We start from the raw sequence: 23,888 nt of genomic DNA, 5'->3' as shown, positions 1-23,888 counted from the left end.
CTGTATTTATAGCTATGAAATGTCACTGACACGTTTTATCCTCTAGTTTTCTCCGATAATACAGTTGTTGCAGAAACGGACATGTTGCGCAACTGCTTCGCTTGATTTGCGGATTAAGCTAGGAGAAAGGCATGGACAACGTGATAGCTTTGTTGCTCTAATTCCCTTTGTTTCGCTTGGTATTTGGGCTATAAAATCAGGGTAAACGCTGCCTTGGCGGTCATCCCCAAGCCCTCGACACCCGGGAAAAGCAGGATGTTTAGCCACCTCCTCACTACAATTATTCTCTCCATCGGTTTTCGAGCCGGTATGTCAGTCAGTTGCCGCGTACATCACTGCAATTGATGATCTTCTGTTGAAGTGACTGTCGTGGCGCAAAGCGCTACAGCTTACTGCGATTCCACGAGTGGTATCTGTTATGCAGGCTATACAGTACGTTGATACTCTTTCAATGTACTATACTTTGCTAATCTGTTATAGGACCCAACTTTGAATATCACAGTTGGCCTTGTCTTACCCCCTTTGTCTACCGGAACCACGCCTAACGCGACTGAATTCGTTGCGGAATTGATTGCGCCTGCCAGCTATGGCTGGACCGGTCTCAGCGTTGGGGGTACTATGGCAGACAGCCTTTTGTTCACGATGTGGCCTTACAATGGCGAAGTCATATTTGGCCCTAGGTGGACTTCGTAAGTCTTACTTCCAGCTCCCATATGACGTTTGGTTGTGCAGAAGTAGAGCCTAACAAGCTGTCGTGAACAGCGGTTATGTGCAACCTCTTCCCTACTCTGGTCCCATTATCACCATGCTTCCCGACACGATGGTAAACAGTACTCACATCAAGGCATCTTTCCGCTGCCAGGTTTGTTTTCTTTGTCATACTTTTGTGACAAAAATGAGCTAAATGACAATAAACAGAATTGCACAACATGGAATGGCGGCGCACTTGGAAGTGGTGATCTGAGCGGATTCCAGCTTATCGCCTATGTCGCGTCGGATGACACACCCGTTGATGATCCTTCCAACGTCGCATCCAACTTCACGGAGCATGACCAGATGAACTTCTTCGGTCTTGATTTATCGATCTCCCACTCTACGAATTACTCCACATATATCGGGACCACCGGCACATCTCCAAGTGAGCCTACTCAGACCGAGGTTTGTGGACTCTATTTGGCTTGCTGGAGCAATATATTAACAAATGTTATTTATTAGTACGGTCAGTGCGGTGGGACTGGTTGGACGGGACCAACAGTGTGTGTAACTGGGACTGATTGCACTGAAGTCAGCCCCCCGTATTATAGCCAGTGCCTGTGATGCTACATAGAGATTGGTAACATATCGTGAATGAGGAATTTCCAAGTGATATTTGTTTGCATGCGAAATTTGCCTTGGAATTTGTGATGAAAGTGCGAAATCCAAATACAGTATCAAAGTAAGCATAAGCGCCAAGAGCGGACTTTGTACATGTCGGATGGATTGTTGACTTGCTCAACTTTGAATTTCTGGATATCTCAAGTGTTGATCTAGAGCTCTCTTGTCTCTGTCTCTGTCTCTCTTTGCTATCGTTTTATTCCCAGTGCCCATGGATATCCTTCCGAGTACATAACAGCTCCATTTCAATATGCGCATCGTCTTATCATTTCTCTTGAAGATATCCCTCAAGAATCCTACAACCACGATGTAATACCCACGAAGCGTATCTGTGTCATTGGGGCAGGACCAGCAGGGTTGGCTGCTGCCAAAGTAATCGCAGACAGTCCTCAGTACAGAGCTGGTTCATGGTCGCTCACCGTGTACGAAGAACGGATAAATGTAGGCGGTGTCTGGTGAGCTCTCAGCTTCCGTGATGAACAAGTAGATGTTTACTGATTACATCCTATTTGTGATCATGATAGGTTACCTGCAGAGCCGATTGACAATCCACCCTTGACACCGCTCTATGATTCATTGACGACAAATCTCCCGCATCCAGTAATGGCATTCACCAGCTATTCGTTTCCTCCATCTACTCCTTTATATCCACACGCAGCAGCCGTGCAATCTTACCTAGAAGCTTATGCTGCACATTTTGATTTGATGTCTCTCATTCGGCTGAATACCATGGTGCTCAAGGCGGACTGGGACATTGATGCCTTGCACTGGAAAGTCTCAATATCGACAGGCGATGTATTACATTTCGATCACATCGTTGTAGCCAACGGTCACTACAGGCTACCGCGCTATCCCGATACGCCAGGGCTTTCCAAGTGGCTTTCTCAAGGAAAAGCCTCGCACTCTGCATGGTATAGGCGTCCGCATAATCTTGGCGACGTCGTCATGGTTGTCGGAGGCGGCCCAAGTGGACAAGATATCTCTGCTGAGATGCGGTCCACGGCGAAGGTTGTCATCCATGCCCTGACTGGGGCTGTACGAGAGGACCATGAAAATTTCAAGCAAAGAGGGCGGCCGATAGAATTTAAGGATGGTGGTCAAGTTATATTCGAGGATGGGACGGAGGAAAGTGGTATCGACCATTGCATTCTAGCCACAGGCTATGAAATGAGTTTCCCTTTCTTAAGCGACTCGACCATTCGCCTGGGACACCCTCCACCATCTCCACCACTGCCTTCAGAGCTCTTCAACTCATCGTACCACGTATTTCCACTTGCGAAGCACCTTTTCCCCTTGCAAATCAACTATCCACCCTCTGCTCTGGCATTCATGGGTCTCCTTATTAAAGTCTCTCCCTTTCCTCTTCTAGAGGCACAAGCGCATGCCATAGTCAAAGTATTCGATGATCCAGCTTCTATTGACACCACGCGAGAAGCAATAGACATTATCACACGATATGAAGAGCTCAAAGCTAAAGTCGGAAACAGTCCTCTGGCCATGGCTAAGGCATGGCTTAGATTTGAAGAACACGAACAATTCGAATACAGAGACGAGATGTACGAATTTGCCGCGCCCCAACCAGATCAGGCTTTGGTACGCGTCTCCGAATGGGAGCGAGAAATGTATCACGAGAAAGGAGTGCTGCGGATGGTGTGGCAAGAACTAGAAAAGACTGGCGAGGCGGAAGAGTGGGTCAAAGGAGTGGGGGAAGGTGGCATTCAGGAGTGGGTCGATTTGATGAAGAGGTTGTTGAAGCGTGCCAAGGAAAATGCCGTGAAAGACGATGGAAAGTCAAGGCTGTAACTGTCTAAACAGAAAATCTTTGGGGCCTTCAGATGTCCACAACCCAGTTTAGCATCAGAGAAACCTGGAATATTAGTCTCGACACCAAGGCAATTTCGAACTCAAGTCCAGAAGTAGTTGCTATTGGTAGATTTTATGTTCTTGACGTCAGTCATAGACCTGAAGGGCTTAAGATATGGTGCTTCGAAGATTAGGCTATTCTGCAATACTATACATGTGACGGCATTTTGTATCCTAACGAGAGATCTCGGTATATAGATATCCGCAAGGCTACTCTGTGGTTGTTCTTGGCTTATATTTTTGAGCTGGGTGCGAAGCTTGGAGTGCGTCTGATAGATCGCACTGGGGCCTGTTCACGCTTTTTTTCTTGTTCTGTGACGTTTTCGATCGGAGCGTGCTGAGCCAAGGAAGAAATGTGCACTTTTGACGAAAGTTCATAGCGACCAATATGAGCAGGTCCTTTTTATCTTGATCGAAAGTAAGATTTCACTTTAGCACTACACCGAAAAGTAGACGATCTAAGATTCTACGTACCGGTAGAATAGTAAGGCAAGGATGAATATCTTGAAAGAAGTGGTCTTTTTTTTTTTTTTCTTTCGCAGACAGATCATACTTGTGGTACGTTAGCGGCCTTTTGTAGGTGTTCGATTTTGTTCTGTGCCGGGGCTATGCAAGAGTCTTGGGGCATTTGAGGTAGTATATAGGATAGAAAGAGAGATGGATAGGAGGAAGAAAGAAAAGAGAGAGACGAGTTTCCAGTAGAGCAAAATGCGATGGTTTGAAGGCGAAAGAGAGAGGAAGATAGTATTTTTCTAGCCAATATGTCGAATTGCGACATATTGACGGGTTTTTCTTGGCTTCGATCAAGTGCAATTTTGTTTGATACCGAGTGAGAGTGAGAAAGAGAAAGAGAGAAAGAGTTTTGGCATGCTGATAAATTGAAATCACGACTTGATTGGTTTTCGAGTTTTTCTTTTATTTCCAAATGCGACAGGAGATGCCCGGACCCGGATAATTTGAAGAGAGAGAGAGAGAGAGAGAGAGAGATTGGTGCGGATAGAGTCAGGAGACGGAGAAAGAGAAAGAGAAAAGGGGGAGATAGATAGAATGCGACCAGTCGACGGTGTTTTGTGATTTTGTATTGTTTTTCTTATCCGAATACCAGAGAAAATGTTCGGAGTGTTTTGGGTTTGATTGCGAAGGCAGAGAGAGTGAAAAAAGAAATAGATGGTGTTTTTCATGAGGCCAATGAGGTCGAGCGTAACCAATTGGTGGTTTATTCTATGTTTTCTGGTGTTTTTTTTTCTTATCCAAGGGCTAGGTAGAAAGCCTGGCGTGTTTTTAGAAACGAGGAAGGGAAAGAGAGAAAGAGAGAAAGAAAAAGATGATTTTTTGCGCATCAGGTCAAATTGCGACCGGTCGACGGTGTTTTGTGATGTTGAAATCTTTTTTAGAATTTTTTTCTATCCCAGAACCTGATGAAGGCGCCAGTGGGTCTTGTGTTTGGACATGAGAGAAAGAGAACGACGATGTTTTTCCGCGCCAATAGATCCCATCGCGACCAGTTGGCGGTACTTTCTATTTTGAGATTTTTTTTAGCCCAGGCCACGAAAGAAGCTTCGTCTTGACAAGCATGAATTCATTTATCGACCCCAAAAGAGCTTGAGTCGAAAAGCCTAGGGTGTTTTGCCTTTGAGGATATCTGTTGGAAATATGAATGTAAACACCACAGAACCAAAGCAAATGACTGGTAACTCACAAATGCGATAGAGAGCAGAGCCAAATGAAGGAGCTAGAGAAGAAGGGGTATAAAGCTCGTCCGAAAATATTTTCCACGTCGATAAGATGACTTAGTCAATGGTCTTTTGTCGTTTTCTGAGTTTTGTCTTTGATTTGATTGTTATTGATCGCCTGGTGTTTTCTGCGTTGACAACGCTATAACGAATCAACTTTTTTCCTGTTCCTGGAAGGACGGTCACATCCACTATACGGTATGAGCATGTAGAAAATAAGAAAGGATGACCAGCAACTCACTCCGAGTTAATACAACCAGACGGCCAACTATTCAGCACACCCGACATCGCCGCCTACCGAAAGTCCATCATAGTCCTATCGTACTCCTCTGCGTTTCAAGTCCATGGCCAGTTGTGCGACTGCACGTCTGGATGTTCACGTGGTGGGCGTCCCCACCTGTCATAATATATCGAGTTAGGAACAAATGCATGAGAGTAAATGGGCTATGAGTGGTACTCACCAAATGGACGATAGACTTGGTATTTCTAGATGTTTGAGCTAGCAAACGGGGATCACATCAAGTTCTTGGGTCGGACCATTTGCATTTGCGTGTCCTGAGCTGAACTGGCTCAGGGATAGCTGCTTGCAGAAGGAAGGTGAAACTTGAGGAAGTACGCAAGTTGGACCACGAACTACAGTGATAGTGAAGGCTGAGGATAGGGATAGGGGAATGAAGACGGTAGGTGACGGTGTCTGAGATGTCGGTGATCGGTTGTATCAAGGATGGATTAGTAATGTCCAAGTTTGATATAAGTTATTGAGATATTCCTCCGCTGGCGAACACCAGCAGGAGTTGGTTGTCGAATTTTGAATTTATTTTTTCTGGGCAGACTTGAGGTATCGAGAATTCGTGCTAAGAGAGGTCAAGGATCGTTGAGCGAAAATGAGGGCTGACTAGGATTGACTTACAAAGACATCCATAGTAGAGCGTTGACGCTTGGATCCCAATTACTGGACGTATCTGTAACACTTTCTCGCAGATTGACATGAAACGCGCGTACGTCGTGCGGAATGAGCACAGGAAGGATACGCGATCGTGCGTGAAGTGAGAGCGTGGCACATGGAATATATGTACTACGACTCTGATGGATACGCGGGTGGGTTTATCAAGAGAAGCTGCTGGTAAGCAGCATGAGAGGAGAGAGAAGAGAGAATAAGAGGAGAGAGAATAAGAGAGAAGAGAGAAGAGAGAAAAGGCGATGGAGATGCTTGAGCAAGTGGGCAGGGCTATATACTCTGAGCAGGATGGCGGCTGACTGGACTGAGCTGAACTTGGTGATGTCATTGCTAGCTTGGCGTCATTGATATTAGCAATAAGACTGCAAAACTATTGAAAGACGGACGGTCAATCCCAATGGTCACGGTAGACGTCCGGTAGACTCTGGTCCAAGTCAAGAAACGATACAGTCACTTTAAGCATATCTCGGCACGGTCCGCGAACGGACCGAAGAGGCTGGGAGTCCTACGACCCAAATCTACCGCGGTTGGCGTTTCGAACGTTGACTCTCTATTAATTCATACGTGACCTGCAGTTTCATGTTCTTCACACAAGTTATAAGCCTAACAAATCTTGCTTTCTGTTGTTACTGCGTTCAGTGATCTTCAAGTTGCTTGGACTATGAGGCTATTTACTGAGGGGACAGTGATCTTTATCGTCGGCGCTCACTTGAAATCAAAATTCGTACTGGCAAGGGTTATTTGAACTGCTAACCCGAGGCTCGAGTAATATCAAGGAACCCCGAGGAGGCTTAAAAATACCGTTTCGAATATAGGTTATTTGTTGACAAGGCTTACTGTCAGGAAAGCACGCCACTCTTGTGACATCGATATCATATCTATATCCGCTATCGTTCAGTGAAGACTGTAGATATAGCAGTGATCGTGACTTTCATTCAGAAGATAGTTTAGCGACATGGCAAAATTGAACGGTACCCACTTGATTCATGGAGATTCTGGTTTCCCGGGCACCGAGGTCTCTCCATCGATCTCTGTCACGACAAGTGAGTCTTTCCTATCTCTCTTTCATTGGCACAGCCGATCGAAATGATCCTTCTACAGCGTTCAGAGCCCCCCATCCTGACGAGCATGCGCCCGGAATTGACGAGTTTGACTGGCAGAACCCTTCTAGGAACATGTATTCCAGGTACACACAGAATGTCAGCACTAGAGTGGAACACGTCCTGAACAAAATAAACGTCCGTCTCCCATCCCTTTCCATGCATAGTTCACCTTAAATCAAATTTAGCATGGTCATGCCGTCACATACTCTTCTGGCCTAGCTGCTACCTATGCAGTGAGTACATCTGATCGAGTCGCGATCAAGTCATCATAGCTGAACGAGCATGTGTCCAGGCGTTGGTGCACTTTAAGCCAAAACGCATTGCCATCACCCGAGGATATCCTGGTTGCCATGCGAGTATCGCAGTATACGCCAAGAATAGGTTTGAACCGACTCCAATCATTGGTATCGACGATGAATTCCAGGAAGGTGATTTGTGCTGGATCGAGACACCCATAAATCCTACTGGAGAGTCGCGGTAAGTAGCTCAGGGCCGTGATTCTGTACGACAATCCACTCAAGTCAACCATCTCAGAGATATCCAGTATTATGCTGATAAGGTGAGCTACAGAGTTGCTTCCGCCCTAAACGTTATCTGAAAGTTGATCTTGACTTTTCTAGATCCATGCAGTCGGAGGAAAACTGATTGTAGATTCAACCTTCGGCCCCCCTCCTCTTCAATACCCGTTCAAGTGGGGAGCTGATTGTATTCTCCACAGCGGTGCGTATACAACTCAGTTGTGATTGGAGGCTGCAATGTTGATATTTATTTTGATAGGCACCAAGTACTTCGGAGGGCATTCGGACCTTCTCGCTGGTATCCTGATCGTGAAAACAGAACAGGAATGGAAAGATGTAGGCTGGGATCCCTATGGTCAGACGTGCGGACGCTAATTCTGAACCTAGCTTTTCGAAGATCGCTGCTTCCTAGGAAACATGATGGGCTCTTTTGAATCATGGCTCCTTCTTCGTTCCTTGAGGACACTGCACCTTCGCGTTCCCAGACAGTCAGCCAGTGGAACGGAATTGGCTCAGTGGTTGAATCGTGCCGTGAACATCCCTGTAGGTCAGGAATACGATGGTATCCCAGGAGGAGTTGTCGCAAAAGTATACCATTCAAGTCTGCAAGGCATCAATGGAAGTTTCGACCCCGCTAAGCAGATGGAAGGAGGATTCAGTGCTACATTCTCCATTTTGGTGCGCCGAGTGCTTAAGTTGTACTGTTTGTTCTAACCACGTTTTTAGCTATCTAAACGCGAATATGCAAATTTACTCCCTCATTCGCTGGAATACTTCGTGGTAAGTACTTATCTCTTCTCTCGGTGCCTACCAGACAGATATCGATTGTTGTTTATCGTAGCCTGCGACAAGTCTTGGTGGTGTTGAATCTTTGATTGAGCAACGCCATGTACACGACCCTAGTGAGGATCCTCTTTTAGTCCGCATTAGCATCGGTGTAGAAGAGGTGGAGGTGAGGAGTATCTTAATGCATAATACGGACACTAGTTACTCATGCCGTGACTTTTACTTAGGATTTGAAGGATGACCTTCGCAAGGCATTCCAAAAGTTATCCAAAGTAAGTGTCTATTCAGTATTGTTCGCATGAGGTGGCATATACTTATATATTCTGTCCAGATTGAAACGAAAGCTTAAAAATACTTCATTGAACAATGAAAGGTGGAGTATACCAAAAACAATAGGTCACAATACCAACCACCTGCTGTATTTGTAAAGAGAATTAAATCAATCAAAATAAGGGGATAGATAATACCAAAAAAATCGGCTTCATAGTCACATACATTCGCAGAGTCAAGTTGCCTTGTTTCGGAACAATGCACATAATAATCAATAGTCGAGAAAACTGACACTTTGGGTGATCCTCACTCAAAGTGTACAGTTAGGCGCATCAGAAAAAGATAAAGTATCTTGGGGGAACTTCCGAGGTGGGAATTCTGGACGCACGAATTCTAACCTCCGCTACCTATGATTCGCGTCCAGGATTAGCTCCCCCTTGCCGATCTAGTATGACTCGGATATGATGGTAGTCAGTCACCAACCAGGAAAGCACGCCACTATTATGTACCCGCTGCGGTTCAGTGAAGACCATAGATATATCGTGGCTTTCACTCAGAGCCTTGTCCAACGAAATGGCAAAATTGAACGGTACCCACTTGATTCATGGTGATTCTGGTTTTTCGGGCACCGAGGTCTCTCCGTCGATCTCTGTCACTACAAGTGAGTATTTCCTATATCTCTCTGCCAGTGTTTGACACGACTGATTGAAATAATCCTTGTATAGCATTCAGAGTTCCCCACCCCGATGAACATGCGCCTGGAGCTGATGGGTTTGACTGGCAGAACCCTTCCAGGTATATGTACTCCAGGTACACCCAGAATGTCAGCACTCGAGTGGAACACATCCTGAACAAAATAAACGTCCGTCTCCCATACCTTGTCATGCATACGTTCACCCTGAACCAAGTTTAGCATGGTAATGCCATCACATACTCTTCTGGCATAGCTGCTGCCTATGCGGTGAGTGCGGCTGGTCGAGCCAATCCTCATGAAGTCATCGTACTGAACGAGCATCTGACCAGGCATTGGTGCACTTTAAGCCAAAGCGTATTGCTATCACCGGAGGATATCCTGGTTGCCATGCAAGTATCGCGGTATATGCCAAGAATAGGTTTGAACCGACTCCAATCATTGGTATCGACGACGAATTCCAGGAAGGCGATTTGTGCTGGGTCGAGACGCCCGTAAACCCTACTGGGGAGTCGCGGTAAGTCGCTCAAAGCCATGATTCTCTACAACGATCCACTCAAGGCAAGCATTACAGAGATATCCAGTATTATGCTGATAAGGTAACCTGCAGAGTTGCTTCTTCCCTAAACTTCATCTGGAAGGTGATCTTGATTTTTCTAGATCCACGCAGTCGGAGGAAAACTGATTGTAGATTCAACCTTCGGCCCTCCTCCTCTTCAGTACCCGTTCAAGTGGGGGGCTGATTGTATTCTCCACAGCGGTGCGCATATAACTCAGTTGTCACTGGAGGCTGCAATGTTCTCACAACACTTATCTCGATAGCTACAAAATACTTTGGAGGGCATTCGGACCTTCTCGCTGGTATCCTGATCGTGAAGACAGAACAGGAATGGAATGATGTAGGCTCGGTTCCTGTTTCAGACGCGCGGAGGCTAACGTTTGAACTTAGCTTTTCGGAGATCGCTGCTACCTAGGAAGTATGATGGGCTCTTTTGAGTCGTGGCTTCTTCTTCGTTCCTTGAGGACACTGCACCTTCGCATTCCCAGGCAGTCGGCCAGTGGAACCGAATTGGCTCAGTGGTTGAGTCGTGCCGTGAATGTCCCTGTGGGTCAGGAGTACGATGGCGTCCCAGGAGGAGTTGTCACAAAAGTATGGCATTCAAGTCTGCAAGGCATCAATGGAAGTTTCGATCCCGCTAAGCAAATGGAAGGAGGATTCAGTGCTACATTCTCCTTTCTGGTGCGCAGAGTATTTCATGTTGTTGTTGCTTTTCCTAACGCTAGTTTTGCGTGTTTCAGTTATCGAAACGCGAATATGCAGAGTTACTCCCTCATTCGCTGGAATACTTTGTAGTAAGTACTTATCTCTTCTCTCGGTGATTACCAGACATATATTGATTGTTGTATTATCTTAGCCTGCGTCAAGTCTTGGGGGTGTTGAATCTTTGGCTGAGTATAGCCACATGCGTGACCCTAATGAGAATCCACTTTTAATCCGCCTTAGCATCGGTGTGGAAGAGGTGGAGGTGAGGAGTACCTCAACGCACGATACAGACTCATTGACTTACATCGTGACTTTTACAAAGGATTTGAAAGACGATCTTCGCAAAGCATTTCAAAAGTTATCCAAGGTTAGTGTCCGCTATTTAGTATTGTTCGCAGCTATTGCATACTTATATATCCCGTCCAGATGGAAACGAAAGCTTAGAAATATCTGAACACTGTGAAAGGTGGAGTGTACTGAAAAAATTTAGGTCACAATACCAAGATGTACTAGGGTATGCTGTACTTATACAGAGATAAAAACGATCAACCAGAATGGATGTGATGGATAAGAAATACTTGGCTCTGTATGCATGTTTGCATGTATTTGTAAGATCAAATGACCGTGAACAATGTATATCACCAATCAGTGAAAGTCGAACCTTCAACAAAATGAAAGCTTGCTACCACGTTGCTTTCTTTGGTGGCTACGATCATATTTGTTCTTGCTTGAACCTGTATACACACTGTTACATTGTATTTGTAATGCCAGGCAATGTTACTCAGTAGCCTATTCCCATTATTTATGCCACATTTGCGATTTGTTCCATACAATTCTACGGGTTTACAACGAGCGACGATTATCTCTCATTGCCCACATCTCGCACCCGTCAAGCATATGATTTATGATCAACAACAATTGAAGTGTATCACATAGGCCAGCAACCACGAAACATAAGCAATGTCTACGACCATTTCAACACATAACAATTATTACTTCACCTTTGCGATCAATGCTAATAGTGACAAAACTGTAAGGACCATTTTGTTATTTTCTTATCTTTGCTATGTCTTGGTTCTTGAACGCTTTTCCCATTACACCTCTGGCTCTAGGGCTAGAGGTATCATTTGCCATTTTACTTCTCATAGCCCTCACAGGCTTTCTTAACCATCACTACCATTTTATATCACAGATCAGAGACTGGGTATCACTCCCAGCCAGCCAGCACACCGGGTAGGGACTGGTAGTAGGCATCTTGCCAACCAGCTCCAAGCCCCAGTAAAGCCTGGATACACTAATAAACACTTTGTTCAAAATTGTACCTCATCATGAGGATACGGTTCCTGAACACGCGTAACAAACCTCTATTATTAGTACAAATCTCTCACCGCTGATTAATCAAGTTAAAAGTCGTACAATAGTTGTTCTCTCTTTTTCTTATTGGCCGATTGATTCCTCAGACCACTTTTCGTATATTCTCCTTTCGGTCTGAGGAATGAACAGTTCACTATATAAAGCCTTACCTATTCATGTATGGCTCCTTAGTTTTCTATTACTGAATTTACCCGCTTTACTCCTCAATGAAAACCTTTGAAGCTTACCTCTCAAAAAGTCCTCTACTCGCTATATTTACTAGTGTCTGTCGACCTCAAGCTCATCGAACCCCTTACTCCCTGCAAGTGCAGAAGGAGACAGGTTTCGTTTTTGTTATAGTTTATCGTTGCCTCACAAAAACTGGATAAACCCGGTCTCTGCTAAAGCAGCCATTGTTCTGTAGCAACCAAGAGTTATTTACTCTGGCGCACACAGGAACACACTATAAAGAAGATGATGGGGAGTGGTTACCCCTTAGGCTGCAGTGGGTTAGTTGTGCTAGACAACAGGAGGATTCACTGAGTCCTTCCCCATGTATTGCTCTTGTATATATACTAAAATACATGAGGTACTGTACAGTTATAAATGAAGTTCAAAGTCCGATGTCTAGCATGTGACCGGTCACATGATGAGTCTAGACACTGGTCAGGTGATGTGTCACATGACTGGTCATGTGACTATGAAAAGTCGAAAATGTAAAGTAAAGTAAATGGTCACATGACTGGTCATCTGATGTCACATGACTGGTCATGTGACTTGGAAAATAAAAGTAGAAGTACAAAAGTGAAGCGTAAGTAGGTGCTGGTATGTTAATTGTAACACTTTCATTACTTTCATTGGGAATATACAAGTAGTTTAAATTTTCTAAGCATCAAAAAGAATATACGGGAGCACCATCCTCAATATATTGTGTCTGCGGACAGCTGGCCAAGGTTCATGTATGCTGCACCAGAAGAATATCGGTCTGAAGATCTAGACCATGGTTTATTCAGGTCCACACTTTTACTTAAGGTATTGGAACACTCACAATATAGCTCTATATTATTGAATATAGCATACTAATGCATATATCTTACAGGCCTTCAAACTTATTTTTACCTCACCATCGTCAGCCCATGAGGTAGAAGAAATGAAAGGCCCCATTCAACTACTCGACAACACAAGGCATCCAGGGACAGGTCAACATGCACTCATGTTGTAGCGCTGTTGGCGATGAAGAGTGTTACGCCCTGCGCTATCACCTACGTGGCAGTTCGAGTAAGTGCCTGCTTAATTGTTGGTGTTTTGCAAGCTTAAAGGAGACATAAGCTTTGCTTTGCACTATCGAGTGTCAGCTCTTGGAGGCGCATTGATGGAGATTTCAGTTTGATGGAATTCTACAACAATGCTATTGACTGGTTTGAAGGTCCTTGCAACCCAAGGCACCAATCCAGAATCAACAAGTTACTCTTGTGGTGGGATAAGTGAGTTATACTGCATCATCAATTGAGGACACAGGTAATGATTTATTTCACCAGCCGAGTATTTGGGAAGCACCGAGAAATTGCAGTACTGGGAGAAATTCGGCAGAATCTCTCAATCACTCGATCAAGAGCTGGCAGGATAAGCTGAAACATCATCTTCTCCTTTTGTTAAGCACGTTGCCAGTCTGCTGCCACCTAACAGAGAGCAGAGCACATAATCTATATGTTATCACTTATATACCTGTCACATATATATAACATAGTTTTAATCATTATGCAATGTTCAAAAAGTGATTATATAAGAAGCTGCTGTTTCATTTCCATAATAAATCTAAGTGAAACTCAGCCGCTGCCTATGAGGCTATAGAAACGACTTTATTATTTACCTAAGTGAAACTACAATAGATGTTAGTTTAAGGTGATTTCTAATAAATGTAATGCAACATACCTCAGCCGCTGCCTAAGAGGCTAAGAAACAACTGAGGTATTCCTATACTAAACCCCCTACTACTTATAGTTGGAGGTGCTACTTGCTACAGTATAATGACTCCTAGGAGTACAATTGTGCTCCTAGGCAATTGTACTCCTAGGAGAACAATGGTGACTCCATAGAGTGGTGACTATGCTCCATGGAGAACAATGGCTGCTTTAGCAGACACCGGGTGTAACAACCAAGAGTTAGTTACTCTGGCGCACAACTCAGACAAGCAAAAGAGTAATGAGAGGGAGTGGTTACCCCTTAAGATAGGACCGAGTTAGTTGTTGTAACAACCTAGAGTTTGTATACTCTGGTGCACAACTAGAACCAACTATAAAGGTAGTGAAGGGAGTGGTTACCCTTAGGATAGGACCGAGTTAGTTGTGGGTAAATGTCACGACTTGAGCCAGAGCGCTAATTTCTTTTTTCATTTTCTTTGATATCTGATCACATGACAGACATAAGTTGTTAAGCTGCTGCTATTAGCGTGGATAACACAAATACTTAGTTATATCTAGTCACGTGACAATCACGTGACAGAATCCAGACCATGATGTAGAACATCAGTCAGCGCCTCATGGCTGACCTTCAGAAACATATATATACTGAACACTCATGTACATACTTTTCTTCAGTTGTTGATTACCTCTATATACAGTTATTTGAACGCTACTTGTTGATTGAGAACTTATCCTTCCGTTAATTCGGCAAAAGGGATAGAAATCTTACAGTAAACAACAGGAGGACTCGGTGAGGGGTTCCTGGATCTATTGAGGTTTATATACTACTACAGGGTGTTTGTACTTATGTACTATACAGTTGATGAAAGCAGTGGCTGATGATGTCAGAGGGCGCAGCCCGTGTGACCAGCTCCACTGCGTGAGATACTTGTATTTAAAAATAAAAGGAAGGCAGTGCAGCGCGAGAAGGTGGAGTTTGAATAAAAGGAAAGTGCCGCCTGGCACCGTGTGTGAAAACTATAGAAGAAAGTTAGATAGGAGAATGAAAGTTAAAGGTCCGAAAATTGTGTATTGTAACACCGGGTTTATCCGGTTTTGTCATTTCATGCAGACGCAATTGAATCTGTTCTGTCTCCCCAATAAAAGCAAAAATCCCCCCTGAATGTAATCGTTTGGAAGGAGAGCACAATGTAGCTACAAACAATAATATACCACAGAAGTTACTGACATTCTTACAGTATGTAGTAACTGAGAAGTTGGCAAGAGAGAGCCATGATGGCCTATCCTGTACAAAGATGTCATGAGTGTGAAATTGGCAAGAGAGAGAGATGAAAACTACTGTTACTGAAAAATGCGAAAAATGTTTCAGTTAAGCAGTAACGCAATGTCGATCAGCAAGTATACTGAATAAATAATGAAAGCCAAGATTGGTGAAGTGAGTAAAGCGGGGCCATGGGGCGTAAAGTCATAGCAAGGAGCCGTGAACAAACCAACTTGGAGACTTGGGCCGTATAGATTTGGACTTGGAGACTTGAAGCAGTGTTGGTGTGGGAAGGGATGGCACAGCATCAACGAGCAGAATATATTTCCATGCTTTGGACAGCTAATTTTTAACATGTATGGTAGCACAATATACCAGTGAAAAATGTTACGCACAAAGTGCTTAACAAAGTCTGAGGGTTCGTCGAGGTTTGTAAAGAGACTTATCCGAAGACAAGTTCGAGAACGTGGTTCTGAGTGGAGGTTTTCCAACGGGAGTTGGTCTTCTTCTGAGTAGAAGTCTGATCTTAGGAGTCTAGCTTTGTAAGCGTAAACTGCGTAGAATCATATTAGAGAATACTACTGCTGTTACATGGTATTTATAATGGAAAGGAATCGGTGATAGGAGTTAGGTCCTATCTAGGGCAGGTCTGTCTGTTGAGGACTAAGTACTATAATAGGTACTGTGAATGCGAGAGGAATGGAAGTGTACGTGAAGGAAATGAGTCATCGGTCCGATGGTATAACCGATGAGTAAAAATAAATGAGTAGTCCTTAAATGTCCAATAGAGATCGTAACAGAAAAGTGATGACAAGTACGGCTTGGTTTTCCTGACGTTGTATACGATGATAACTAGTAATGCTCCCGGGTTGAAACTGTCGAAGAATAACGCAATTATCTACGGTACGCAACTAAAAAAATATTGCATCTGTTAGGAAGGCATTTCACCTTTATAAGATGTTAGCAAACATAATTATTACAGACATTGGAGTCATTGCTCATATTGTATGACGAATACACTGCCTTACGGAAATAACCCGAATTCACTGATGAGCGAACTGAGCTATGATCATGGTGAATGCAACTCAAAGGGGCTGTTGCCAAACATGAATCAATAAAGCTCGTCGCGTACGCGTCCCTCACGGCGAGTGGTACTACAGTTATACTCACCACCATGAACACCTTCGTCGAACGCTTTACAACAAATGCATCAAATGGGCTCTTCTGCGGAAATGGAGCTGTAGAGGAAGACGAGGAGTTCTCAGATGCTATGTGGGGCTCTGAAGCTGGGTTCGGAAGTCTGGCGAGAGGAGTGCCCTCTTTCACCGTTCCTTCTGTATCAGACGTGAGTCTTGTCGGCCCGATGTGCTGCTAGTTTACTCAACGCTATCGGTTTGTTGTTGCCAGCCTGCAGCTTTCCTGAGATTGCACACAGACGATCATGCAGACCCAAATTGCAAGATTAAAATCCAGCATGGAACTACCACTCTGGCATTCAGATTCCAAGGAGGTGTCATCGTTGCTGTCGACTCTCGAGCTACTGCAGGAAGCTATGTTGGTTCGTATCATAATATAACCATTGGGCCACAATATCCTGACCAATGGCGTTCCAGCATCTGGCACAGTGAAGAAAGTCATCGAGATCAATCCTTATTTGCTGGGTACAATGGCTGGAGGTGCAGGTATGGTTACTATTTTTGTTGTGAGCTTTAACTCCACGGGCTGAGATGTCGTTCCTACTAGCCGATTGTCAGTACTGGGAGACATATCTCGGTATGCATTGTAGATTGCATGAACTGCGGAACCGGGAACGCATTTCGGTATCTGCTGCCAGTAAATATCTCAGCAATCTTGTGTATGGCTATAAAGGTATGGGCTTGAGCATGGTGAGTTTGAATTTTGTCAAAGTGCCGATAAGACGCTGATGTCGAGCTCTGGCAGGGTACGATGATCTGTGGCTGGGACAAAACTGTTAGTGTCCTTTGACGATAAACTAATTTTAGAATGCTCAATCTAATCACTCTGTTTGTAGGGTCCAGCTGTATTCTATGTCGACTCAGATGGCACTCGTCTCAAGGGAGACCTGTTCTCGGTGGGATCGGGTAGTACGTTTGCCTACGGTGTGTTGGACCAAGGATACCGGTGGGACCTGAGTGATGAGGAGGCTCAAGAGCTTGGGAGAAGGAGTATATACGCTGCCGGTCATCGTGATGCATTTTCAGGTAACACCTGTAACCTTTACCACGTAAAGGAAAACGGTTGGAACTTCATCGGTGAGTTCATACTCTTACAGCTTCGATGATCATTCTGAATTGCTAACCTTGCAACAGGAAACTACGATATCTCAAAATTACATTATGACGGTCCTGGGGATGTTGCTGGTTCGCCTGGCCATGGATATGGGTACGACTTGCGAGTGGAGGGACGCAGTTCAGTTAATGCTCCTGAAGCTGCTCCAGCCGTGGCTGCTCAGGCATGATTGTAGAAGTGCAATATGTACAATGAAACTATCGATCATCGAATCAAATCGCTTGGCAGGATTGAAACGTGTAAAGTAAATCGTCGACGTCTTGATTTGCTATAATATTCATCACCAATTGAAAATATGTACTGTACTTTGAGCATGACATACGATACAGTGATCCTTACGTACAGGTGGTGTGCAACCGGTAACCTAAATATATAAGGGATAACTGCAGTTTCTAAACTGATGTCAAGGTTTCTCAGTGCATGGCCATCGCCTGAACCTCATGAAACATTCGCAGGTCGAACAGAAAATACTTGGTGGCCTAGGTTGTACATATCGCCATGAAGCGTTTCTTCTCCAAGCCGTCCAGTTTAAAGAGTCCAACGCATTCGCCATCCAGATCACAAACTGTTTCTCCACCGCCCAGTATCCAAGTTCCCACTAGCACTCAGGCTGGCATCGCGCACACGACCGGTCTTCAACCTAGCTTTGTCGTTCCTCCCGTCCCACACCCACATCCTCACGAATACATCGCGTTACTTGTCTCGAACGATGGTCTGTTAATGCGCCCTCATGCGCCCGGGCTCAAGCATCCAGGCGCTCACGTCCGTATCGCTTGGGGGAAACAAGTAAAGGTCGAGGAAGTATCAGGGGATGGTGAAGATCCAAGCAGAGATTGGTCTGAGAGTACAATAATATATGGCATTGTCGGAATCTTGGAGCTTTTCTCTGGTACTATTCTAAAGCGAGTGCTACATCTTTAAGGTGCTGAAATTTCGTCTTGTAGCTTCCTATCTACTGGTTATCACCTCAAGATCAGGCATTGGCAGCTGTAAGTTGCCATTCATTTTGTTCGAGAAATTTTGTCCTGACTTATAATTCCATAAGTGTTCGATGACAATCACGCAGTGTATGGGGTAAAGAGTGTTACTGCAATTCCTCTTGTACAGGACCGAGCTCGAACGGCCTTGAATACCATGGCATCGCGAAACGCTGATGCCAACAGACCATCTCTGATACCCAGTGACACATCAGGTCGTCTTGATACTACTCGAAGCACTTCATCTCATTTGAATGTATCCAGCAGCTCGGAGGCAGCGTCTCCTCACGTCAAGTTTGCTGATGAGGAAGATGTCAGACTTGTGACGCCGCTAACAGCTCGATTTAGCGGCGAAAGCAACAGGTCACCATCCCCTGCTTCCTCAGGGGCTTCTACACCAGGGTCGGAGGAGTCTATGAGTACCTCTCCCGTAGCGACAACTATTGCCAACCGTTTATCTTTCTGGACAAGGCTGTCTAAGCGAACATCTACCAGTGCTCCTACAATGACATTGGACAAAGACGACACTAGTGGTGCCTCACAGTCCCTGTTGGAGGAGCGAGAGTCTTTGGATTCGATCATTCAAGGAGTCCAAGGAGTCCAAAGCGAACCCGAAAAGGTTATTGATTCAATAATTGCAGCTACTGCTCCTCCACCCACATCTTCTGATGAGAAGCACTCGGAACTTGAAGACCGAATAGTGCGAGAGTGTATCAAAGAATTTACAAAAGGGGGCATGTATGCTGCATATAATTTTGGTATGTCTTATATTATTGGCCTCAAACTCGTATCATCATAATTTGGTGCTTTGTAGACATCACACGATCTTTGCAGCACAAACAAGAACAATGTGTAAAATCTCACAGGCAAGACTCCCTTCTCGCGGACCTCAATGCACTGGATAAGAAAGTTGGACCGCTCGACGACAAGGTTGATGTTCTAGCGGAACCCTTCCCCATGTTACCATTGTGGCGGCGAGTTGATCGCCAGTTCTGGTGGAATGAGTGGCTCTCAAAACCATTCGTTGATGCAGGGGTGAGTGGTATTTTCAGCTAGGTTACACTTGAATTAATAACCGAGTGGTTTGGCTTTAGCTGCACTCTTATGTTCTTCCGATCATGCAAGGGTACTGTCAGTTTTCAAAATTTGACTTGCCTGCCGATCCCACTGTCCGCAAAGATGAGCATATAGCTCCAATTGATTATATTATTATCTCTCGACGCTCGAGGGATCGAGCAGGACTACGGTATCAGCGGAGAGGTGTAGACGACGAGTCTCGTGTTGCTAATTTTGTAGAAACGGAGACAATAATGAGAGTCCAGGTAATGCTTCTGTATTGCATGATCCGACTCGGCTACTAAATAACTCATTAGCGGAACGGTATCTCGAACGTTTTCAGCTACGTGCAAATTCGTGGTTCAAGTAATTTGTTTCTTCAGCATTATACAGTGCAATTTTGATGCTTGATTGATCTTGTTCCAGTTCCTTTGTTCTGGACACAATCAGGTTACAGCTTGAAACCTCCCCCGCTACTATCTCCAGAGAGAACCCGTGAGCAGAATGTGGATGCTTTACGGCGACATTTCCAGAGAAACGTACCCAAATACGGACCTCATGTGTGTTCTTTTTCATCACCGCTTCAGAAAGGCTTTTACTTACTGTATATAGACCGTAGTCAATCTTGCAGAATCGCAAGGGAAAGAAGGGGCTATCACGCAAGCATATCGCTCCTACATGAAAGAATTGAATTATAAAGATGCTCGGTGAGGCCGACCAATAATTTGGATCAAGGACGACAACTAAATTGTTAACCAGATATTGTGAATATGATTTCCATAACGAAACTAAGGGGATGAAGTGAGTTTACCTCAACAAAATCAGGATAGAAGTTTTATTTGGCTTGTAGATATGAGAATATATCCAAGTTAGTAGATAACATGGAACGCGTATTCGAAAGCCAAGGGTGCGATGCAGCTTTTATGCTGTTCTCATATGACTATTACTAACAAGTAGGTTGCAGATACTTTTGGATATCGAATGATATGCTACTATCGAAGCAGAAGGGCGTTTTCCGCGTTAATTGTATAGACTGCTTGGACAGGACCAATGTTGTGCAAGTAAGCAATCGTTTATTTATTTTTCTGCCTTTTGGTCTTACAAAACTAATTATTTTAGTCGGCTTTTGCTCGACATGTTATGAACATTCATCTAGGAGCTGTCGCTCTCTTAAACCCATCGGAAAATGGGAGATCAGATACTGATATTATATTTAATGACGGTAAGTATAAAAGGCGACATAATAGCTGTAAACATATCTGAAAGATCTACAGTTTGGGCCAATAACGGGGATGCAATAAGCCGTGCATAGTGAGTGTTGAGTGTATGTGGTACGTAGTTCCAGCGGACTAAGCATTGATCACAGTGCAGGGACATCTGCATTGAAGGGCGATTATACTAGGTTAGTCGAAATGAACAGTTACTTAAATGGCTACCTGATAATCTCAAACAGAACTGGAAAGCGGGATCTAGGTGGGCTACTGAACGATGGCGTGAATTCTCTTGCGAGAATGTACAGTGCTACATTTAGCGATTGGTTTTGTCAAGCTGTTATCGACTTCATGCTGGGATACCGCACTATTTCTGTTTTTTCAGAATTTTTACTGAAGCTTCAGTCCACGGATCCAAGAGAGCTCATTCGCTTGTCCAAGATACGAGCGGAAGCCATTGCAACTTCTGTATCTCGTGTACTCGACGAAGGTGAACGCCTGATGTCAGGCTGGACCGTGATTGCCCCAGAACAGCTCAATGTGAAAATGGGAGATAAATTTGAAGAGAAAGTACTCCTTTTGGTGAGTAAAGCATTCTTTCGCGACTGAAAATTATATGAATGTTCAATGCTTAATACAATAACAGAGTGCTCGTGCTTTATATATCATAGTAAGGCTACTACTTGACAGGTGTGAGAGCACGCTAACAACTGTCTGTAGAGTTATGACTATACCCTGGAGAAGGTCAAAATGTATACCCGTGTACCATTAGGAGACATCGTTAAGATTACGAAAGGTACGTCCACCTCTCAATTCACTTTGTCCATGCACTCATCGGGATATTAGGTGCCTACATATTATCTCCTTTAGAGGAAGCCAGCCGAGATCCTGTCCAGAACGCAGGCTTCACAGTTTCATGGCTTCATAGCCAGCAAATCAGTACCCGCCTAACGAGCTACTCGTATAGAAACCGTCCAGAAGATGCCCCAGCTTCATTTTTTGCAACTTTGAAATCAAGAAGTAGCATTATAAAACCTGCTTTACCCAGTAGAGGTCCCAGTTCCGGCTCAGGACCTGGTTTGTCCCAGATCATGTCCCAAGCTTCACCTGTAGCAAACGAGACAAACTTCGCAGCATTTAAAGTGCTACCTGTCGACCCCACACGTACCCGGCGCGGATCTAGCATTGGATACGCAGAACCTGCAGATGATCTGGCAGGTGCCAGCAGTTGTCAGGAAGTGGTGAATCTCATGGTCGATGCTGTCAAACGAGCCTGTGATGATATTGGTGGGGTACATGGAGATTTCATCGCTGAGGAAGACGTCGTTAGGTCTGTTGTGCACAGCAAATAATATCGCAAACGTTTTACTGACATTTAGAATTGTCAGCGTTACCGATGCACAACGAATGACCAGTGTATACGCTAAAATGGAATATGGAGTTAAACGCCTACTTTGGCTTGGGGGTTGAGGCCGAGGCTTCAATGAGTTTCACAGAGCCACACTCACGAATCCTTCCTTACGACTTACAAATGCCCTATTTGACTGTAAGAAACGATCACGTCACACTAAACTTGAGCAGTGAATAAAAGTAGAATTTTCAACTATACAAAATGCAAACGGCCAAAAAAAATCCTAGGTTAATGATGTTCATGTCCTTGGCCCCAACGTACAAAGAAAAGAAGAAAAAAACTCGGAAGGTAGAAACGCCTCACGGGTACAGATTAAGCCCTAGTAGATACGTCGGGGGGAAATCGAGAGACGGAGGGAGATTAAGAAGGGTTGTAGTATGCATGTCCCTCGACTTCAGGTATCCAAAGAAAGTGAGAAAGTGATTTATGTCCGTGAAGCATGAGGTCCCTGAAAAAAAAAAAAAATGGTATATGAAGTGCGAATGAAGGAATATATCCTACTGAAGATGAGATTACAAATGCTGAATGGTCCACAAGAACGGCAAGAAAGAAAATTATAACAAAACGAGGGCAAACATATTCCACGATCGATAACTCGATCACCTTATATCGATATCGTCGGGTACCGCACCTAGGTCGATGAACCGTGTCATGCGTTTCAGTGCTCTGCCCTCGTCTCCAGCTATGTCCGCCCCAAGATGACCATCCCTCAGGTCACCGTCACGATAGCCTCCCACCGCATGCCGCTCACACAACATCTGGCCGTCCACTTCCCAATATTCAACAAGCCGCTCTCTGCATCCTTCCTCGAACTCGCATAAAAAGTGTTCCGGGTGGTAACGTCGGCCGGAATGCGCAACCGCACAAGGTCCTTCAATAGGTTCCCCGCAACTATGTGCGCCGCACAGAGAATCATTTGCTTCGTGATAATGATATGCACAGAGGGGTTTCCCGTCAAACACATAGAACTCCCGATCAGGGAAAGGTTTCTGTACGAAAGGCCATCAATACCGATAGAACAATACATCATCTGTAGACGTACATGGCATATATGGCAATTAAAGCAGTCTTTGTGGTATTTTCCTTTAAGCTGTCCGTCGGATGACGATACGGCCTGTTTCTCTATAGGTAGATTACATCGGCGGCACTGTTATATTGAAAAAATGTTTAGCAGATGTCACCTGGTTTAGTGAGAATAGGGAATGGATGCTCACTTTAGGTAAATACATATTTTTCCAACATTGCTCGCAAAGAACACTTCCTCCATCCATCTGTATCCATCTCCCGTCCTCGATTTTTTTCTCACATCTTGCACACGCTCGCTCCCTCTTCACAAATTCTCCCAACACCCTGTCCCTTTTCCGCACACTACCGCTCTCGCTCTTTCCGCCAGTACGTCGAATCCGTTCTTCCACGTTCGAAACTGGATGCGACGGGCTTGTATGTGAACGGGTTGGCAGCTTCGGAAGCTTGTTATCAGGTGACGCTGGACCAGGGACTGTATTTGACCGAACATTCTTGCCTTTCCCTAGACCAAGAAGTCGATCTGCCCTGTTTCCTACTTCACCTGTCTTCGGCAGTTCTGGAGGGACGTTAGTTTGACCTGCTGACATGGAAGCCAGTACAGAACCTGATGCAAGGATGGAAACAGATGCACCCTCCTCAATGAGGGTTTCCATGGCGCGTTCGAGTGCACCTACAGACTTGGTCGTACTGCGTGAATAAGATGTTGAAGCTGAAGCACTACGTGAACGATTAGAAGCAGAAGCCGCAGACTGCGTGCGAAATTTTGATACAGACGATGTAGCAGAACTACTTGCCACAGAA

At 44.6% G+C, this 23,888-nt stretch overlaps 8 protein-coding genes across 8 annotated transcripts; 6 read left to right on the top strand and 2 right to left on the bottom strand.

Annotated features, from left to right (window-relative positions):
* Positions 1-163: 163 nt before the first annotated feature.
* Positions 164-1,317, top strand: SERLADRAFT_452187 (carbohydrate-binding module family 1 protein; the record flags this gene model as incomplete). Its single annotated transcript, XM_007321940.1, has 6 exons — positions 164-307; positions 362-432; positions 481-689; positions 763-862; positions 919-1,158; positions 1,216-1,317. 6 exons carry the CDS (start codon positions 256-258, stop codon positions 1,315-1,317), a joined length of 774 nt encoding a protein of 257 aa, XP_007322002.1.
* A 185-nt stretch (positions 1,318-1,502) lies between these two features.
* Positions 1,503-3,470, top strand: SERLADRAFT_475686 (uncharacterized protein; the record flags this gene model as incomplete). The annotated part of the gene is made up of 3 exons (XM_007321939.1): positions 1,503-1,601; positions 1,655-1,829; positions 1,899-3,470. The coding sequence occupies 3 exons, from the start codon at positions 1,586-1,588 to the stop codon at positions 3,175-3,177; spliced, it is 1,470 nt and encodes a 489-aa protein (XP_007322001.1).
* A 1,157-nt stretch (positions 3,471-4,627) lies between these two features.
* Positions 4,628-4,792, bottom strand: SERLADRAFT_398251 (uncharacterized protein; the record flags this gene model as incomplete). The annotated part of the gene is made up of 1 exon (XM_007321938.1): positions 4,628-4,792. A coding segment is annotated over one exon (165 nt), but the record flags the coding sequence as incomplete, so codon positions are not given.
* A 1,947-nt stretch (positions 4,793-6,739) lies between these two features.
* On the top strand, positions 6,740-8,803 carry SERLADRAFT_452185 (uncharacterized protein; the record flags this gene model as incomplete). The annotated part of the gene is made up of 13 exons (XM_007321937.1): positions 6,740-6,971; positions 7,030-7,166; positions 7,217-7,264; positions 7,324-7,508; positions 7,566-7,590; positions 7,652-7,751; positions 7,809-7,885; positions 7,937-8,137; positions 8,173-8,227; positions 8,276-8,329; positions 8,391-8,501; positions 8,563-8,607; positions 8,667-8,803. 9 exons carry the CDS (start codon positions 6,884-6,886, stop codon positions 8,185-8,187), a joined length of 876 nt encoding a protein of 291 aa, XP_007321999.1.
* Positions 8,804-9,044: 241 nt separating this feature from the next.
* On the top strand, positions 9,045-11,113 carry SERLADRAFT_475678 (uncharacterized protein; the record flags this gene model as incomplete). Its single annotated transcript, XM_007321936.1, has 12 exons — positions 9,045-9,266; positions 9,331-9,467; positions 9,519-9,566; positions 9,629-9,813; positions 9,871-9,895; positions 9,957-10,056; positions 10,119-10,195; positions 10,246-10,536; positions 10,596-10,649; positions 10,712-10,822; positions 10,883-10,927; positions 10,987-11,113. 12 exons carry the CDS (start codon positions 9,179-9,181, stop codon positions 11,002-11,004), a joined length of 1,179 nt encoding a protein of 392 aa, XP_007321998.1.
* A 5,124-nt stretch (positions 11,114-16,237) lies between these two features.
* SERLADRAFT_475676 (uncharacterized protein) lies at positions 16,238-17,700 on the top strand (the record flags this gene model as incomplete). Its single annotated transcript, XM_007321935.1, has 7 exons — positions 16,238-16,441; positions 16,504-16,654; positions 16,710-16,778; positions 16,840-16,982; positions 17,038-17,067; positions 17,129-17,369; positions 17,427-17,700. 7 exons carry the CDS (start codon positions 16,271-16,273, stop codon positions 17,573-17,575), a joined length of 954 nt encoding a protein of 317 aa, XP_007321997.1.
* A 204-nt stretch (positions 17,701-17,904) lies between these two features.
* SERLADRAFT_452182 (uncharacterized protein) lies at positions 17,905-22,254 on the top strand (the record flags this gene model as incomplete). The annotated part of the gene is made up of 19 exons (XM_007321934.1): positions 17,905-18,295; positions 18,351-18,395; positions 18,452-19,141; positions 19,198-19,418; positions 19,478-19,705; positions 19,757-19,805; positions 19,866-19,999; positions 20,052-20,146; positions 20,199-20,240; positions 20,290-20,346; positions 20,404-20,500; positions 20,559-20,661; positions 20,714-20,750; positions 20,806-20,841; positions 20,893-21,232; positions 21,297-21,320; positions 21,371-21,446; positions 21,497-21,980; positions 22,039-22,254. 19 exons carry the CDS (start codon positions 17,905-17,907, stop codon positions 22,118-22,120), a joined length of 3,231 nt encoding a protein of 1,076 aa, XP_007321996.1.
* Positions 22,255-22,433: 179 nt separating this feature from the next.
* On the bottom strand, positions 22,434-23,788 carry SERLADRAFT_475671 (uncharacterized protein; the record flags this gene model as incomplete). The annotated part of the gene is made up of 3 exons (XM_007321933.1): positions 22,434-23,050; positions 23,104-23,208; positions 23,276-23,788. The coding sequence occupies 3 exons, from the start codon at positions 23,738-23,740 to the stop codon at positions 22,661-22,663; spliced, it is 960 nt and encodes a 319-aa protein (XP_007321995.1).
* Positions 23,789-23,888: the final 100 nt, after the last annotated feature.

Source organism: Serpula lacrymans (genome assembly GCF_000218685.1).
Source record: "Serpula lacrymans var. lacrymans S7.9 unplaced genomic scaffold SERLAscaffold_12, whole genome shotgun sequence".
Lineage (NCBI taxonomy): Eukaryota > Fungi > Basidiomycota > Agaricomycetes > Boletales > Serpulaceae > Serpula > Serpula lacrymans.
The sequence above is the reverse complement of the archived record's forward strand: the minus strand, read 5'-3'. Positions and strand labels throughout refer to the sequence as shown.